This window comes from Anarhichas minor, unplaced genomic scaffold, assembly GCF_050575085.1.
Source record: "Anarhichas minor isolate MPS153535 unplaced genomic scaffold, ASM5057508v1 ptg000007l, whole genome shotgun sequence".
Classification (NCBI taxonomy): Eukaryota; Metazoa; Chordata; class Actinopteri; order Perciformes; family Anarhichadidae; genus Anarhichas; species Anarhichas minor.
The window spans coordinates 4549833-4568939 of record NW_027466453.1 but is presented as its reverse complement, the minus strand read 5'-3'; the positions used below and the strand labels follow the sequence as shown (position 1 = coordinate 4568939).

Here is a 19107-nt window from a genome sequence, read left to right as displayed (position 1 = left end):
CAAATGTTACCTATCAACACAGTGAGTTGGTGGTGAGTTGAATAATTCTAGAAACTAAATCAAATCGAAAGCATAAATTCTTTGAATTTCTATAATAAGACTGCCACATTGTAGCCGACACATTAAACCACTGTGAGAGCCAATTTTTCCGAACGTGTCTCCTTGACCTGAAAACCCCGATCCCCATCCGCAACACACCTCCTCTCTTCACCCCTCCCCTCCAGCCTGACCCGGTCACATGCACTGTGCAGGTAAATAAAAACCTCCCGAGAGAAGTTGCAGAGGAGCCTCCGGGGATTCACACAAGCAAAGCCTCTGTGCCCTGCTCACAACAGGCCTTCTCCTTCCCCACACGACTCACAGAAGCAGGTAAATATGCACCTCGGACTCTTCTTTCATGCAAAAATGTTTTTAATCAGAGTAACATGAATGAATTATGTAGTACAACAAAACTATAAACCTGTTTGTTGCAACGCATGTTTTCAGTTTATACTGTCCAAGCTCACATGATCCCATCCCAATGACATCACTATGACATCATGGGGGTCTTGTTCTCCTCCAGTGGCACTGAAGACATCATACAGCTGTTCCGAGAGGTATTTAAAGTAGTACTTCCCATGCAGGGCTCTACTATAAGGATTCTTTAAACCAATCATGACAGGGTGAGTGAACTTACCAAACTATAACAGGAAACTACAACCAAATGCCAGGACACTATATGACATACTATCATTGTCAAATGATTGGTGGAAATCAAATTCCACCAAACCCTGTCATGATTGATTGATGGCTTTTTGTGACATATTTTGACTATTTCATGAATGACTGTTAGCAATGAATTATTTCTGAATGCTTTGAAAGTTCTTTAAATACTTGGCTACCACAGTAAAAAAAAATGTAATTTCAGACCCTGCTGTACAGAGCCCCTTGTGACAAATTTGTATAAACTAAATTAGATATATTCTGTACACAAGGTTTCCTTCAATGCAGGCCAATAAAAATGTAATTTAAACTCTTAAAATCATTTGAGGATTTCATAATTAAGTTATGTGGCAGTGTGCCGTTTCAGAATTCCTTTGTTTATTCAGTAATAAGAGAAAATGTAGCCTGGGACTTCATTGAACTGTGGGGAAAATAAATATAAATGTCCTGCTGAGAAGGAAAAACCAGAGAGTAAAGCTCTGGTGACTTGATGGTAGCTATTGTAGATTTAAAGGCGGTGCAGTCATTCATGAGCATGTACACTTTATAAGGGAAAGAGTTACAGATTAGCTCCATTTAGGAGTTACCGACTACTAACCAGCACTTTGGTTTAATAAACGATGGTGTGCAAACATAACAGCTTTTAAGTCAATATGAAAAGGGTGCGTAACAGATGCAGATCAGACAACAGAGTCCAGCTCAACATGTTTATTCAGATTAAGAACAGATCAGAAACAGTCATTCAAATGTCACACAAGAGGAGATTTAGAGGTAATGAGGGCAAAGTCATCACCTTATAAATATCTATCCTTAAATGACATTTGAAAAACCCAGTGACACCACCAGAACTCATCAACTCCACAGGTCAAGCAGAGTAGATTTAAATTCACGCTCACTGGAGCAGAAGGGTGCGTTTAAAGCCTGTGTGCCACATCTTCCCTCCAGGCTCAACCCTGAGACTTTGCATATTTAGCTCTTTGCCCCCAGGGTGTGCTTGTCGAACAGGTACTCCGCCATCTTGTTTTTGTTGGCGTCCATGCGGGAGAGGTTGGAGATGTAGTCGCCCAGCTTCTTGATGGCCTCCACCTGCTCGTTCAGGTAGTGGGTCTCCAGGAAGTCGCACATCTGAGGAACGGAGACGAGAGAGAGAGATTACTACGCGTACAGACGAATGCTAGAGCACACGAGTTTGTGGTGTAGCCGGGACCGTCTTTGGCAGACCACGCGGCACTAATTCACACTTACATGAGGGTCGACGTTGTCAGAAGCCAGTTTGTGCAGGTCCAGCAGGGCCTGGTTGACGTTCTTCTCCAGCTGCAGGGCGCACTGCATGGCCTCCAGCCCGCTGCCCCACTCATCACGGTCTGGTTTCTACGGAGGGAAAAACATTCAATTATAGCAGACTGAACGGTCATGATAATAATTGGTGGTAAACGGGAGGGACCGAGTGTCCCACTGCTGCAGGTTAATCCCAGTTTATTTGTCCTAGACAGACAGGGTGCTGCAAGACACGTCTCAACGGGGCCAGTCCTCCAGTGTGTACCGACCTTCAGGTCCTGGAGGAAGATGCGTCCTCCCCTGTTGTTCTGGAAGGTCAGCAGCTTCTGGGCGTGCTCCCTCTCCTCGTCGCTGTTCTCCTTGAAGAAATGGGCGAAGCCTTCGAGGGCCACATCGTCACGGGAGAAGTAAAAGGCCTGTAAACAAGGGACAAGAGGGGAGGAAGAGCGGAGGTTAGAACTGTGATTAGCAGACGTCACCATTATTTATATTATATAATAATAATAAAAAAAAAAAAAAAGGTTGTGCCAAACAGTAGTTATGCAGCAAAGTAGTGGTCAGGCACTGTGAGGAATTTAAGTTTTTAAACTCCTAATTATGGAATTATGTTACAATGCATTTACTTTAGGAAGTTTTGACCAAGAGGTGTGTTGTAAGAGTGGGGGTTTGAGGAATGGGTTGTAAAGTGGCTGGGTGAGGTGTGAAGTTTAGGACAATGGGTCAAGGGAGGGGCTTATTGGACTTCAGCCAATCAGTGAGGTGATCGATGAGCTAAGAGATGTAACTTTGGAGGGACAAAGGATCTTGAGGGGGGAGGGTGGGGAGAGAGAGAGTCAGACCTCCTCCGTTTGTTTTGTTATTAATAATGTGATTCGGTTTGTATCCGTTTTTATGCTTCTTGGCTAATAAATCTATTTGAGTTTGACTTAAACCTGCTGTTGTGTTTTGGAGGCGATTGAGAGCACATGGCTGCAGGGAGGGGGGAGGGGGGAGGGGGGGGGGGGGGGGGAGGGATTTCTCCCAGTGTCCAGAAGTTATGGACCTAACAGCACATGAGTCATGATTTTGAAGAGTCTAGTCGGTTTGGACACAGACCAGCGTCATGTTTGAAGAAGTTAAAAAATCAAAAACAAAAAACAGCACAAACATGACTCAGCGTGTTTGACTCAATGTGGCGAGTGGGGGATAAAACACTGCTCATCTGGCAACCATCAGATAAACAAGTGAGAGATGCAGAGAAACAGTGCTGTCATACTGCATTACTTATAAAACACAATCAATTTCATGACAATTGTATTTTATATTTATTCTTTTATATCAAGACATACAATAGATGCAGATACTTAGCATACATTAATACATTAATACGAAGATACAATAAATTGAAGTGTTCTTCTCACCATGGAAGTGTAGGTGTAAGAGGCGAACAGCTCCATGTTGACGGACCTGAGACTCCATTGTAGCTGGCGTTTCTTGCGGGTTTCTTCTCTTGTTTTCTTAGCAAAACGGTACAAAAAATAGCTTAACGGCGACTTTCTCGGTAGTGTTCAAGTAATAAAGGTTTGTCGTGTCCGGAATGCAGAGTAGAAGAAGTAGTACGCGGGACAAAGGAAGAAGTTCCGTTCAAACACTGTTGAAGCAAGAACTCCTTGTGGTTTCTCTCCCTGGTGTGAATGGTAAACGTCTCGCTCCGCGGTTTTATACCCTTGCCAGAGCTCGTGACACACGTTACGTCACTCACGCATTTCCGCCAATCACTGAGCTCAGACAGCGGCAGAGCTGTGAGATGAGGGATGAGGTCGCATCCCCCTTCCTCATTCGGGGAAAAACAGGTTTTTCATATTCCATTGATTTATTCACACGTGCAATGACGAAGCACTTTTTGTTATTATCTCAAAAGACAATAAACTGAATTATATTTGAATGTAAATTCAAAGACTGAATAGGCTGAGTGTGCAATTTATGTGTGCAAAGGTGGGTTGTGGAGTTATCATTTTCCCTTTATACAAACAGCATAAAGATATAAAACTGTACATTTAGATTTAGAAAACTGAATACTCCTACATATAGACACAAACCCTCTACTGTTGTATAAACTACAATACATCAGGACATATTTAAATACAAATAGAAAACTGTTTCTGGTCTCAAAATCGTTGAATGCAAGTACTTGCAACTGCAAATGATAAACATCAGAATAACTTCCAATCCTCTGTTTAATAGTGCTCTTGACATTTTTATGATTTTGTTAACAGAGATTATATACTGAGTTCTGGCCTTGCCTTCTCTCTATAAAGCGACCCAGCACTGGATTGTTAACCAATACTCCCAATAAGGCATCTATAGACCTTGCTTATCTATGTCGTTAACTTTGGCCCGATACAGCTGAACTTGTTTTATCTCGTTATACAACACGACATCTCAAAACTGCTGATTATGTGTTTTCCACCGAGGTGTTCTTCTTTTTTGTATTGCATTACTCAATACCACAGCACTGTTGTGAGACACGATAGAGTCTGAAAAGCCTGAAAGGTCTTAGCTTTAAAATAACATGGGGGAGCCAAGGAAATGCTGTACTTACATATTGTTTGTTATCGTTTTTGTTTTTAATGAAAGTCGTGCTTCTAAAAGCCTCAGTCCTGTTTCAATGCAACTTTTTCTTTATGCATGCTCATATCTGTTCAATGTGAGTCAGATAAGTGACATCAGGTCTCCCTAAAGAGTGCGGTTTGGATGATGGTGTTTAGTTAAACTGTGATTTGATCACTGTTTGGAACTGACTTTGAAATAGTCTACATGCTCTGTTATTTATCAGCCTCTGAAATACACACTGAGATTTTGGGTTGAGGTTTGTCCTCTTGTACACTTGAATATCATGCTTTTGTTAATAGCGCAAGAGATCATCTTTAATAAAGTGATACAGCACTTTCAGCCAATAGCTTTCCACTTGTATAGTGCCAGGTGGACGTCAAGGGTCACAACAATTATTTCATTTCTAAACTGCTGATTTAATGCTGCTGGTGAAGATCACTTGTGAAGATTTTTTCTTTTTCTTTAACTAGTATAAAATTGTGGTAGTTATGTATCAGCTAAAACTACAGTAAGAATGTTTGCAGTGCTGGCCAACGAGAGGGCGAACGTGTAATCATGTCGGGTCTTAAGAGTTGCTTCCTTTAGGCCTCTCGTCTCATCTGGCACACAGTAAGTATGGCGCCATGAGGGCTAGCGTACCACTAACAGAAACACTTACAGGTGCAAGTCAGCGATTCTAATCCAATTTTTGTCAACTCCAGTGAGTATCTCCTCACGGTCCGCTGAGCTGTTCGGGGGGTTCATGCCTGTGCACCGGACAGGTGAAAGGTCACGGCGAGAGAAAGGCTTGTGGGAGCATGAGGGACGGTAAAAATGAATTAGTATTGAAATTTGAGTGTTGAGTTCAAAATATAAATAATCTGTCTCCAGTGTTTTTTTATTTTTATTTGACAGAAATTCAACAAAACACATTGCATGTTGCGACATGTTCGCTTTTCAATATATTCGTCCCATCATTGCTGGTAGTTAGCATAGCATCCAGGCTAGTTAACATAACTGCTACATTCCAGCTGTCTCTGTTTACATTTTTTATTTTTAAAGATGACGTAATCACGTAACACATTCCAGACTTTTATGAGGAGTGGCACCATAGTTTCCAGCCAGGTGTTAATCTTGATGAGAGTGTAGTGTGGTTGGTTTGGCCGCAGTGCAAAGGGCCACACTTTGATTTGAAAAACGACACGCTCTCTGAAGATGCATTCATTTTTCAAGAAACACCTCGACTACTTCGCCCTCATCCCATCTCGTCTAAGCCAGATTCTTTACATTGTAGTATTCAGGAGGCCTTCGTTCTAGGAACTTCCAGGATCGCTCATGTGGTTTGTTGTTGGCTTCAGAAGCAGATGACTCAGCTCTTTTCACAGAAGTTACATCACTCTTGTATACAGGATCTCAACCTGCATGGCATGCATCGTTGAACTGTGGGTGAAAAAAATAAAAATGTCCAAGCCCGAGCTCATATGATCCTAATGACATCATGGGGGTCTTGTTCTCCTCCAGTGGAACTGAAGACATCATACAGCTGTTCTGAGAGGTATTTAAAGTAATACTTCCCATGCAGGGCTCTACTATAAGGATTCTTTAAACCAATCATGACTGGGTGAGTGAACTTATCAAAATATAACAGGAAAATACAACCAAATGCCAGGACACTATACAACATACTGTCATTGTCAAATGATTGGTGGAAATCAAATTCCACCAATCCGTCATGATTGATTGATGGCTTTTTGTGACATATTTATGACATACTTTGACCATTTCATGAATGACACTCTTAGCAATGAATCATTTCTGAATGCTTTCAAAGTTCTCTTTAAATACTTGGCTGCCACAGTAAAAAAATAATGTAATTTCAGACCCTGCTGTACAGAGCCCCTTGTGGCAAATTTGTATAAACAAAATTAGATATATTCTGTACACAGTTTCCTTCCAACAATGCAGGGCAATAAAAACATGTAATTTAAACTCTTAAAATCATGAGGATTTCATAATTAAGTTATGTGGCAGTGTGCCGTTTCAGAATTCCTTTGTTTATTCAGTAAAAAAAAGAAAATGTAGCCTGGGAGGAATCAGGACTTTCACTTTGTTGAACTGTGGGGAAAATAAATATAAATGTCCTGCTGAGAAGGAAAAACCAGAGAGTAAAGCTCTGGTGACTTGATGGCAGTTCTTGTGGATTAAAGGCGGTGCAGTCATTCATGAGCATGTACACTTTATAAGGGAAAGAGTTACAGATTAGCTCCATTTAGGAGTTACCGACTACTAACCAGCACTTTGGTTTAATAAACGATGGTGTGTAAACATAACAGCTTTTAAGTCAATATGAAAAGGGTGCGTAACAGATGCAGATCAGACAACAGAGTCCAGCTCAACATGTTTATTCAGATTAAGAACAGATCAGAAACAGTCGTTCAAATGTCACACAAGAGGAGATTTAGAGGTAATGAGGGCAAAGTCATCACCTTATAAATATCTATCCTTAAATGACATTTAAAAAACCCAGTGACACCACCAGAACTCATCAACTCCACAGGTCAAGCAGATTAGATTTAAATTCACGCTCACTGGAGCAGAAGGGTGCGTTTAAAGCCTGTGTGCCACATCTTCCCTCCAGGCTCAACCCTGAGACTTTGCATATTTAGCTCTTTGCCCCCAGGGTGTGCTTGTCGAACAGGTACTCCGCCATCTTGTTTTTGTTGGCGTCCATGCGGGAGAGGTTGGAGATGTAGTCGCCCAGCTTCTTGATGGCCTCCACCTGCTCGTTCAGGTAGTGGGTCTCCAGGAAGTTGCACATCTGAGGAACGGAGACGAGAGAGAGAGAGAGAGAGATTACTACGCGTACAGACGAATGCTAGAGCACACGAGTTTGTGGTGTAGCCGGGACCGTCTTTGGCAGACCACGCGGCACTAATTCACACTTACATGAGGGTCTACGTTGTCAGAAGCCAGTTTGTGCAGGTCCAGCAGGGCCTGGTTGACGTTCTCTCCAGCTGCAGGGCGCACTGCATGGCCTCCAGCCCGCTGCCCCACTCATCACGTTCTGGTTTCTACGGAGGGAAAAACATTCAATTATAGCAGACTGAACGGTCATGATAATAATTGGTGGTAAACGGGAGGGACAGAGTGTCCCACTGCTGCAGGTTAATCCCAGTTTATTTGTCCTAGACAGACAAGGTGCAGTAAGACACGTTTCAACGGGGCCAGTCCTCCAGTGTGCACCGACCTTCAGGTCCTGGAGGAAGATGCGTCCTCCCCTGTTGTTCTGGAAGGCCAGCAGCTTCTGGGCGTGCTCCCTCTCCTCGTCGCTGTTCTCCTTGAAGAAATGGGCGAAGCCTTCGAGGGCCACATCGTCACGGGAGAAGTAAAAGGCCTGTAAACAAGGGACAAGAGGGGAGGAAGAGCGGAGGTTAGAACTGTGATTAGCAGACGTCACCCATTATTTAAAAAAGAAAAAGGTTGTGACAAACTGTAGTTAGGCAACAAAGTAGTTGTCAGGCACACGAGTCATAGTTTTGAAAGGTCTAGTCCAGGGGTCGTCAACGTTTTTCAGGCCAAGGACCCCCCCCAACTGATAGAGAGATGGAGCAGGGACCCCCGACTATTTATATTGTGTTTTATATTAAATGGGCCTAGTACCATCTATATTGTACATTCAATACTAAGCTATTCGAATAATACACAGGTTCATATATTCATGTTTTTATTTTAAACATGTGCAAGGTACAGTGAGTAGGGTGGCCGTGCCACTGCCATTGATAAGCATACCTTGTCAGCTGATACCAATATCAACATTGTCAATTGCATGATAATCATGCATACAAGCTATTCAAAGTGATGTTTTTTTAAACATGAATGTGGAAACAAAAATGAGTGATGTCCCATTAGTGCCATGCATAAACATACCTGTTATCTTGCATACAATACTGAACTATTAAAATAATGGGCAGATTCATGTTTTGAAAAAAAAGAAAGAAAGTCTAATCAATCAAAAGTTTCGCGGACCCCCTGTTGAAGACCCCTGGTCTAGTCGGTTTGGACACAGACCAGCGTCACGTTTGAAGAAGTTAAAAAAACAGCATAAACATGACTCAGCATGTTTGACTCAATGTGGCGAGTGGGGGATAAAACACTCCTTATCTGGCAACCATCAGATAAACAAGTGAGAGATGCAGAGAAACAGTGCTGCCATACTGCATTACTTATAAAACACAATCAATTTAATGACAATTGTATTTTATATTTATTCTTTAACAGCCAATGTTTTTTTATATCAAGACATACAATAGATGCAGATACTTAGCATACATTAATACGAAGATACAATAAATTGAAGTGTTCTTCTCACCATGGAAGTGTAGGTGTAAGAGGCGAACAGCTCCATGTTGACCATCCGGTTGACGGCGGCCTCGCAGTCGCGGTGGTAGTTCTGACGGACCTGAGACTCCATTGTAGCTGGCGTTTCTTGCGGGTTTCTTCTCTTGTTTTCTTAGCAAAACGGTACAAAAAATAGCTTAACGACGACTTTCTCGGTAGTGTTCAAGTAATAAAGGTTTGTCGTGTCCGGAATGCAGAGTAGAAGAAGTAGTACGCGGGACAAAGGAAGAAGTTCCGTTCAAACACTGTTGAAGCAAGAACTCCTTGTGGTTTCTCTCCCTGGTGTGAATGGTAAACGTCTCGCTCCGCGGTTTTATACCCTTGCCGGAGCTCGTGACACACGTTACGTCACTCCACGCATTTCCGCCAATCACTGAGCTCAGACAGCGGCAGAGCTGTGAGACGAGGGATGAGGTCGCATCCCCCTTCCTCATTCGGGGAAAAACAGGTTTTTCATATTCCATTGATTTATTCACACGTGCAATGACGAAGCACTTTTTGTTATTATCTCAAAAGACAATAAACTGAATTATATATGAATGTAAATTCAAAGACTGAATAGGCTGAGTGTGCAATTTATGTGTGCAAAGGTGGGTTGTGAAGTTATCATTTTCCCTTTATACAAACAGCATAAAGATATAAAACTGTACATTTAGATTTAGAAAACTGAATACTCCTACATATAGACACAAATCCTCTACTGTTGTATAAACTACAATACATCAGGACATATTTAAATACAAATAGAAAACTGTTTCTGGTCTCAAAATCGTTGAATGCAAGTACTTGCAACTGCAAATGATAAACATCAGAATAACTTCCAATCCTCTGTTTAATAGTGCTCTTGACTTTTTTATGAATTTTTTAACGGAGATTATATACTGAGTTCTGGCCTTGCCTTCTCTCTATAAAGCGACCCAGCATTGGATTGTTAAAAAAATTAAAATAAATACGTTGTTCACTATACATGCACGCGCAGAAGTACAATGTATGTACTACAAGGATCATTGTTAAAGATAAAGTACACGGCTAAAAACGAAAGTGATGATGTGATTTTTAACAGCTTCATTTCATTCCTTAATCACACGAATCAATCCTCTGACAACAAAAACCATCATTGCTTCAGATATTTCAGGCTAAATGTAGATAAAACTGTTAGATCACAAAGGCATCGCCCACTGTGGGCTGTTCAAATGCACCCAGGGTTACTTTCATTACTTATGGTTCATGAAGGTACAGCAAGGCTAGGGACTCGGTGGAGACCGGCCTGTGGCAATAACTGACTGTTCACTAAAGCCCTCCCCCGAAGAGCAACTGTCCAATCACCGCTTAGCAACCGTAACTGGGCACAGCAGGTCTGTGAAGCTTTGGCTAACTGGTAGACTGAATATTTCACAAAATATGGTTTGATGGTAAATTGGAACGGATTGATGTTACTTTAAATAAAGTATTTAGAAATTTGGATAGAAAACATTTATGTCACTGAATCACTGGTGTCTGTCAAGGTTCAAGGTTAAGTTATTGTCATTGTCCAACACAGGGTTAGCAACAGAATGCAGTTGGTCCTTTCTGCTACATGAGTGAAACAAACAAACTACTTATTATGGTGAGTGTTCCACCAGCTTGCTGGTTGAACAGTGAAGGTGAGCTGCTGCAGGGAGCTGTACTCAACCATCTTAGCACAATTGACACAAATGAACATGTGACACCGAATGCGTTTTTCAACTGAGTGCATCATTCTATTAGTTTCCCCTCTCTCCTCTAGCCCCTTCTCTTTTTAAGCATCTCCATATACATGCCCAGCGACTTCTGAATGGAGTCTTTGGTGATGAAGTTGACAAAGTGTTTGATGTCGGCGTCTCTGTTGGACGTCAGCTTGTCGATGGTTGGCTTCCTCATCATGGACTTGGTGATCGCTCTGGCGTGGTCTGTGAAGTGCACAGATGAACAATTGTTCTCCAACTGTCTTCATCATTTTTAAACACAACACATGGTGAGGAGGATTTATTTTCACTCCTGGCACCTAAAAAATGGCACAATGATCTTATGTTACTATTTTTAAGTGACATGCATACATACATGAGTGGGGTGAAATTTAGCGTAAAAAGCATTATTATTCTTGAAACCTATTTTTGTTAAACAGTTGGAGAACAATTAGATGCTAAATAGGATGTGGGCTCTGCAGGATGACTGTTTCCTTGGGAATGATGTGCAGATTTGTAGATCGTCCATTATCTCATAAGGCTCGTAAAATAATGTATATAGCTGCCATGAATACTTTACAATCCCTCCCCGGCCCCCCTTAGGTTTGGGCTGAGCCCTGGATGGCTCCGCCCCTGCTGTGGAGTCCTGCAAATGTTACCTATCAACACAGTGAGTTGGTGGTGTAGCACCCCCGTTACCACAGAAATCCGATTCAAAACACCGTAAAGGCACGTCCACACAGGAAGCAGTGTTATAAAAATATAAATCTTTTATTAATACCAATCTAACTGTGTGAAGCAACCAGTGACAGCTGGTTTAGCGGGCAGGAGGAGTTCACAGACCGTGCACTAAGATCGGCCTCAAACAATTTAATGCAAAACAAACAAAACAACAAACCAAGGCAGCGTCCCACTAACTAGAAAAGAAATGAAAACAAAAACATAAGTAATCACAAACAACTGCCAATAAACAGAAAACAAACCCAAAAAGATTGTAATTCCACCAACCGAATGTTCAGCAACCCAGCCACCCCCACTTGGATTCCCCCTCAGCTACCATTGGAAGCTGCTCAGGAAGCTCTAAAAACCACACATTACATCTTTCTTAATTATACCCAATTTCCCAACATACGACATCCATAAAGAAAAACCCTTCCACTCTAAATATATTTACCCGAGTCAGCCTCCCCCGAACACACGCTGTCCCCTCCGTAACGGATGCCTCCCAGACACTGCGCCAACGACGCAACTTCTCATGCGGCGTCACGCTACGTCTATGCTTGTTGTGGGAGAGGAAGTAGTTGGACTCAGCACCCCCGCTTGTGGCGGCGGAGACAGAGCAGAGTCACACACAGCCGCTCGTGACGGCGGAGAGAAAGACAACGGCCGCGAATTGCCAGCAGGTGCATCTTTTCACCTAATCAGGCCCGTGCACCTCATTACTGGTCCGCCGGACCCAATAGTGTCACCCCGTCAGTTCCACTTGGTTACATCCACCCCCCCCCCTTAATCAATCAGTGTCCCACTGATGGCATATGTCCCCTCCAGATCCCACATCAACCTTCCCCCTTAGATGGCTTACCGCAGACCTCGGCAGCCGGTGCGGGTTAGAATGAACCCCCGCAGTAGCACGCTTGGACCTCCGAAGTGGAGGTAATGGCGAAGGCACAGGTGATGGCAGTGTCCGTGGTGAATGCAGGGCATGTATACTCTCACCTGCACTCCGTCCCTCCTCGCCCACAGAGGGGGTAGCCCCCGTAGGACGGGGGGGAGACAGCCCTTCTAAGCCAACTTCCCTCTCTCTTTCCCCTTCCCCCTTTCCCTTCACAATGCTCCCCTGCGCCCCCGGCCCATCGGCCCAGACCATCGCAAGCATAGAGTCGTCTGAATCGGACTCCACCTCAGGAAGTGAGGACCCAGCAACTCCCCGGTCCCCCGGTTCCTGCCCATCCATCTGTACGCCTGGACCACAAACTCGCAACTCATTTCTATGTAGATTGCGTTGGGGTTTTGAGAAATCAATCGGGACAACAGAATACACAGGCAGGTCACCACCCAGCTGAGCTATGACTCGGTGAGGGGTGGGAAGCCACACATCCTGAATCTTATGCCTACCTGAAAACTGACGATTCCTTACATACACAAATTGGCCTGGTTGCAAAGGATGATCACCTACAGGCGTGCCTGCATACCTTTTACGAGCTTCCGCTGCCTGCTCCATGTTCTTTCTAGCCCGAGCGTAGGCACAGCCCAACCTCCTCTGATGCTCCTCAACCCACTCATGCACATTACCGTCAAAATCCTCCCTATCCTGTCCCAGCCAGACATCCAGCGGAACCACTGGAGCCCTCCCGAACATGAGAAAATACGGCGAGTAGCCAGTACTCTGATGTTCAGTGGTGTTATAAGCATACACCAGCTCCGGAAGGTACTCAACCCACCTCCTTTTCTGCTCCGGGCGCAGGGTACGCAACAGATCATGTAGAGTCCTATTGAAACGCTCACACTGTCCGTTCCCCTGAGCATGATAGGGGGTTGTTCGACTTTTTTTCATCCCATACAACCCACAGAGACACTGGACAACCCCAGCCTCAAAGCATTTCCCCTGGTCAGAGTGCAACCTTGAAGGGACCCCATAGGGCTGAATCCAATATTTCACCAGGGTCTTTGCGACCGTTACTGCACGCTGGTCTTTGGTTAGCACCGCAACCGTAAACTTGGAGAACACATCGGTAAAAACCAAGACATTCTCTCGTCCATCTGACGACGGTTCCAGCACGGTGAAGTCCATTGCAACTACTTCCAGTGGCCTAAAAGCCAACAGACTCCCCAACGCTGCAACCACCCTTGGCTGTGGTGCTTTAGAAACAATACACCGTTCACAAGTCTTACAGAAAGCCTCAATGTCTGCAAACATTCCCGGCCAATAGCACCGACTGCGAACCAACTTGAATGTTCTTTCCACCCCTTGGTGCCCATGGTCAGTGTGCATGCGAGCAAGCACCTCTCGATGTAATACCGCTGGCAACAAAAGCTGCTTAATCTCTCCCTCCTTCTGATCACACAGCCTCCGGTATAGCACACCCCCCAGCTCCACAATCCTTCCCCATTGTCTCAAAAGTCCAATTGTTCTGTCACATTCCTGCAACCTCTCGTCCCTACAAGGTTTCACCCCCCTCACCCAGTATGTTCGAAAAGATGATATCACGGAATCTACCTGCTGCAGACTAGCCAAGGCCGACATGTCAAATGAGGGAAAGCTAGACATAGAAGCTTGCTGGGGGCTCGCACTGGTTTCCTGACACAGAGCCGTTCGATGGGGTTTGGACAGAACACTACGCGTGTCCTGAAAACTTTGTGCCACTCCTCCCCCCTCTGTCCCCCTCTGCTCTGCATACTGCCTAGAGAGAGCATCCGCCCCTGCATTCTGGCTACCTGGCCGATACACCAACTGAAAGTCAAACTGAGCAAGTTCAGACACCCATCTCTGTTCTACAGCTCCAAGCTTTGCGGTGTTCAAATGGCTTAGCGGATTGTTATCAGTAAACACTGTAAACTTGTTCCCAATCAGATAATCCTTAAATTGATCCGTAACAGCCCACTTCAACCCCAACAGCTCCAGTTTCATGGCGCTATAGTTCTCCATATTCCGCTCCGACGACCGGAGGCCACGCCTTGCGTATGCAACCGGCCGTCGCTGTCCCTCCCCCTCCTGCGACAAAACAGCCCCCAACCCTTGATGGCTAGCGTCAATCTCCAGGAAGAATGGCTTGCTAAAATCTGCATACCCCAACACGGGAGCGGAAATTAACTTTTGTTTTAATGTTTCAAAAGCATCTTCACAGGTTGCATCCCACAACTGGCCAAACACGAGGAACGAAGAGGCTTTCCTCCCCCCTTTAGCTGACAGCAGTGTGGACAGAGTGTGGAGGGGGACTGCCAACTTAGCAAAGTTTCTCACAAACCTCCTGTAGAAACTAGCGAAACCCAGGAATGATTTCAACTCTGCCACACTCTGCGGTCGACGCCACTCTGCAACCACCCGAATCTTCTCCGGATCAGTAGCCACTCCAGTAGCTGAAATGACATGTCCCAGGTAAACAACTTCGGACTGAAAGAATGAGCACTTACTCAACTTGACCTTGAGATTAAACTGCCCCAGCCGGGACAACACCAAATCTAGGCGCTCAAGGTGCTGCTCAATGGTAGACGAAAACACCACAATGTCATCCAGATACAGGAGGAGCGACTGGAACCTCTGATCCCCCAAAATTCGTTCCATCAACCGCTGAAAGGTACCTGGCGCATTACAGAGCCCAAACGGCATCCGTGTAAATTCATACAAGCCAAAAGGAGTGCAGAATGCAGTCTTACTGCAATCTTTCTCCGCCACTCCCACTTGATGGTAACCACTCGCCAAATCCAGGGTGGTGAACCACCTTGCCCCGCTCAAAGCATCCAAGGACTCTTCGATACGTGGAAGAGGGAACGCATCTCGCCGTGTTCTCGCATTAAGCTGCCTGTAATCCACACAGAGCCTTAGCGACCCATCCTTCTTCCTCACTATCACCAAGGGGGAGGAGTAGGGACTACTGCTTTCCCTGATAATGCCCTGCTGCAATAGCTGTGCTATATGCGTTTTGACTTCCTCATACTGACTTGGGGGTATACGCCGGTAGCGCTGCCTAACCGGGGCTTCATCCAGAACTGGAATCTCATGCTCTATCACGTTTGTAAACCCCAAATCCATGTCTGACTTTGCGAAGACCCCAGAATGTTTACTCAGGAGCTGCCTCACTTTCCGTACCTGTTCAACAGTCAGCCCTGGAAATTCCTGTGCGGCTACCTCCGGGGGCAGCTGCTGCCGCTCCGCAACCCCACCAGTCCGTTCGCACAAAAAGACTCGCTCTTCCTGCGGCCCTACTCGTTCAAATGCTACAGGGGCAGTACCACCCGACACCACTTCCACTGAATGTATTGAGCAAAGGCAGGTCTGAGATGCAATGTTCGCATCCACATGCCCTACATTCACCACCGGCACCGCAACCTGTCCATTCTCCACTGGAACCACTGCATTGGAAACGAGTAACTCCCCCGGGAGGCTCCCCTCCCCCGCCCCCAATGACTCCACACACACAAATGAGCCTAACAAAGTCTGCCCAGATGGAACTGACACAGGTACAAAACACATGGATCCAGCCGGAACACAGAAAGGTACGGTGGAATAGGCAAAGCCTATAGGTGAAACAGCCTGCTCCTGCTGGCAAACCGAAAACGCCAAACCCCACACTTCATCCGAATCAGACGCCGAATCCTGCTCGGCATCTGATGCCAACTGCTCCATTTCATAAAACCGCTTGATTACGTTCATGCCCAATATGCAAGGAACAGCTATTTTTCGATGTAATGTCGCGGTGTCCGTAGGGTCCCGAACAACCAGAATGCCCCTCCCGTTTGCAACCTTGCCCAAGGCACCGACATCCCTCTCGAAATACCCCAGGTAAGGAATGCCCAACCCATTTGCCGACGACAGGGAAAGCCACTCACAGGTTTTAAGAGTTGGCCTAAAATGCTGCTCAAAAAATGTCTCTGTAATAGTTGACACGTTAGACCCAGTGTCTAGGAGGCATTTAACTTTCACATCACCCAACAAAATTTCCACAGTTGGACATTTGCCGACCAAACATTCATATTCCTCCTTTGGAACTTCAAAGTGTGAGCCCGACTGAACCTCACCTGTAGCTGGACTCATTACCACAGGGGGGGAGAGTTTCCCTGCTGCTCAGCTACATGGGCAAACCTGTCACGGGAGACCTCATGGCGCAAAACCGGAGCTGCCCCTCTGTTTGGAGCCCCTACCCGACACTGTCGCGCCATGTGACCCGCAACCCGACATTTAAAACAGATAGGCTGACCATCAGCGTCAAACCTTGGCTGCTCCCCACGTACCCCCGGCCGGCTAATCCCTAGACCTGACAAATCAGACACTTTCTGTGCCAAATCAAAAATCTGAGCCTGCTGTTTCTTCAGCGTGCTCTCAACCTGGACCTGCTGCTGCTTTAACGTTTGCAGAATCTCCACCAGCAGTGGGTCAGGTTCGGGGAGAGCAGCCGCAACAACTGTATTGGACTCCACAGCTCCCATCTCACATGAGTTTGTCACACACAGCCGCTCGTGACGGCGGAGAGAAAGACAACGGCCGCGAATTGCCAGCAGGTGCATCTTTTCACCTAATCAGGCCCGTGCACCTCATTACTGGTCCGCCGGACCCAATAGTGTCACCCCGTCAGTTCCACTTGGTTACAGGTGGTGAGTTGAATAATTCTAGAAACTAAATCAAATCAAAAGCAGAAATTCTTTGAATTTCTATGATAAGACTGCCACATTGTAGCCGACACATAAAACCACTGTGAGTTTAAATTTTGTTGTTACGAGAGGTCAGCTTCCGTAAATCAGTTTTATTTACCCGTTCTCTGTATACATCCTTAGAGTAACCACGTTGTACTTTTTTGTTTCTCATTCATTTTATTTAAGTATGATTTTGCTGGTTTTGCAACAAAAGGGAACATAATGCACTCTGTTCAAATTATTACTTTTATAGTCATTTACAACAATCGGCTAAAATAATGAAAATAAATCATCCGTTTTATTATCATTTACAATAATATATATGAAAACGTTTTAAAATTAAAACCCATAAAATGTCCAATCCAAAAAAACATGTCTGAAAATATCTTCACTCTTCCTCTGCTTATATGTGTCAGTGGGGGCCACAAGCTGCCAGTGCCAATAGTGCCACCAGCAGCCAGAGGGATTAGGAATTCTTTGAATATTCTAGAGCAGGGGTCACCAACCTTTTTTAAGAGCTACTTCAAAGGTACCGAGTAGTACGAAGGGCTACTTATTTGATACAAACTTCCTGAATAACAAAATTGCACAGATCACCTTAATAATAATAATATATGTGAAGAGACTGTTTGATCACCTGTCAGTTAATTATTCCTCACAATAATTATTAATAATTAATTAATAAATTAATAAAGCCCCGTCTGTTGTCACCGACACCAGCTTTTCCAATGGTACCTTTTTCTCAACGAAGAAACCAGTAAAAAGTCTCGTCTATAGCCGAGGGGGGATCCAACCCTCCGAGGCGCGCGAGCGTCTTCGGGCGCCCGCGTTCAAACCTCTAGTCTGGGCCTTTTCGGTCGGATTGCGTTGCCTCGCCTCTACCCCCGCCACCCCTGAGTTGTTGCCCCGCGGCCTGTTCCGAGGATTTACGGACCTGACGACGGGGTGCGCTCGCGGCGCGCGTCTGGCACCAACGGGATGCGCCCGCCATTCAGAACCTGAAAACCTAGTGCGGTGCGGCGGCCTCGTCCTGGCTGTCCGCCGTGCGCCTCCGGGTACCCAACTCTCTTAACTCTCTGCAAGCGTTTTTGATTTAAAAAAGAACAGCAACTACAATTTTAGACGGAGCTCCATAATGACTAGTGCTATTTTTAGAACATGTCTTGCGGGCGACTCACGTGGTCCCTGCAGGCGACAGGGTGCCCGCGGGCACCGTGTTGGCTACCTCTGTTCTAGAGTCAAACCTTTTATATCTCAATGGCAATAAAACTGAAGTAATTTTATTTGGACCACAGTATTTGACCGACATTATATCTTCTCATCTTGGCCTTTTAACTTCTTCTGTTTCACCAGTCAATTCAGGATTTAAGTGTGACAATTAAATCAATGAAGTAGGTAAATTAGGCTTAGTGTTTGAACAGAATGAACCAAACGTCTCTTTATTATTCAATTGTCATTATTTATTGCTTCATGAACTACACATGCTCACTTTTCTATTACATAAAAACAACAAGTAAATACATGATGTATACAACTAGGTTGCAAGTTAACCATCAACATCAAATATCAGATGAAATAACCTGCATTAAATACATCTGTATTAATAACCTAGACAATTAACAAAGACACAGGTAAATATAACAAATCTATGGTCAAATACACGTATACTGCCATCTAGTGGTAGCAATGGTAAACACTCTTAATCTGCGTCTCCTTTTACAGGCTATGATCTGCGTTCACTCAAGCAGCAGCACAATACGGTGGAAGAATAAATAGCAACAACTCTGCACACACAACAATGACTTTGATTAAACTATGTTAAAAACTGTATTGCATCAAACAATTGTTGAGGTATAAAACTAAGGATGTGAGAGCCTGCAGGCCGCAGGTACGTTTCTGCTGCGAGCTTCTTACTGCGCACGCGCACCAGAAAAATGGGCTGGGTCCGGTTCAAAATGATAACAATATTTAATGTACTACACAAAGTTCACTTACAATCTGAATTAACTATCAATAGTAATGTTCTCGAGAACACATGCACGCATCTCACTCACAGGTCTGAATCCAGGTACTGAAAAACGAGAGCGGAAGTGGTCTGAGGAATGCT

The 19107-nt window shown here is 44.8% G+C and overlaps 1 protein-coding gene across 1 annotated transcript; it reads right to left on the bottom strand.

The window, feature by feature from the left end:
• Positions 1-7213: 7213 nt before the first annotated feature.
• Positions 7214-9022, bottom strand: LOC142945240 (ferritin, liver middle subunit-like). Its single transcript, XM_076086659.1, has 4 exons — positions 8921-9022; positions 7799-7945; positions 7498-7596; positions 7214-7369 (listed from the first exon to the last, which is right to left on the bottom strand). The coding sequence occupies exons 1-4, from the start codon at positions 9020-9022 to the stop codon at positions 7214-7216; spliced, it is 504 nt and encodes a 167-aa protein (XP_075942774.1).
• Between the last annotated feature and the right edge of the window lie 10085 nt (positions 9023-19107).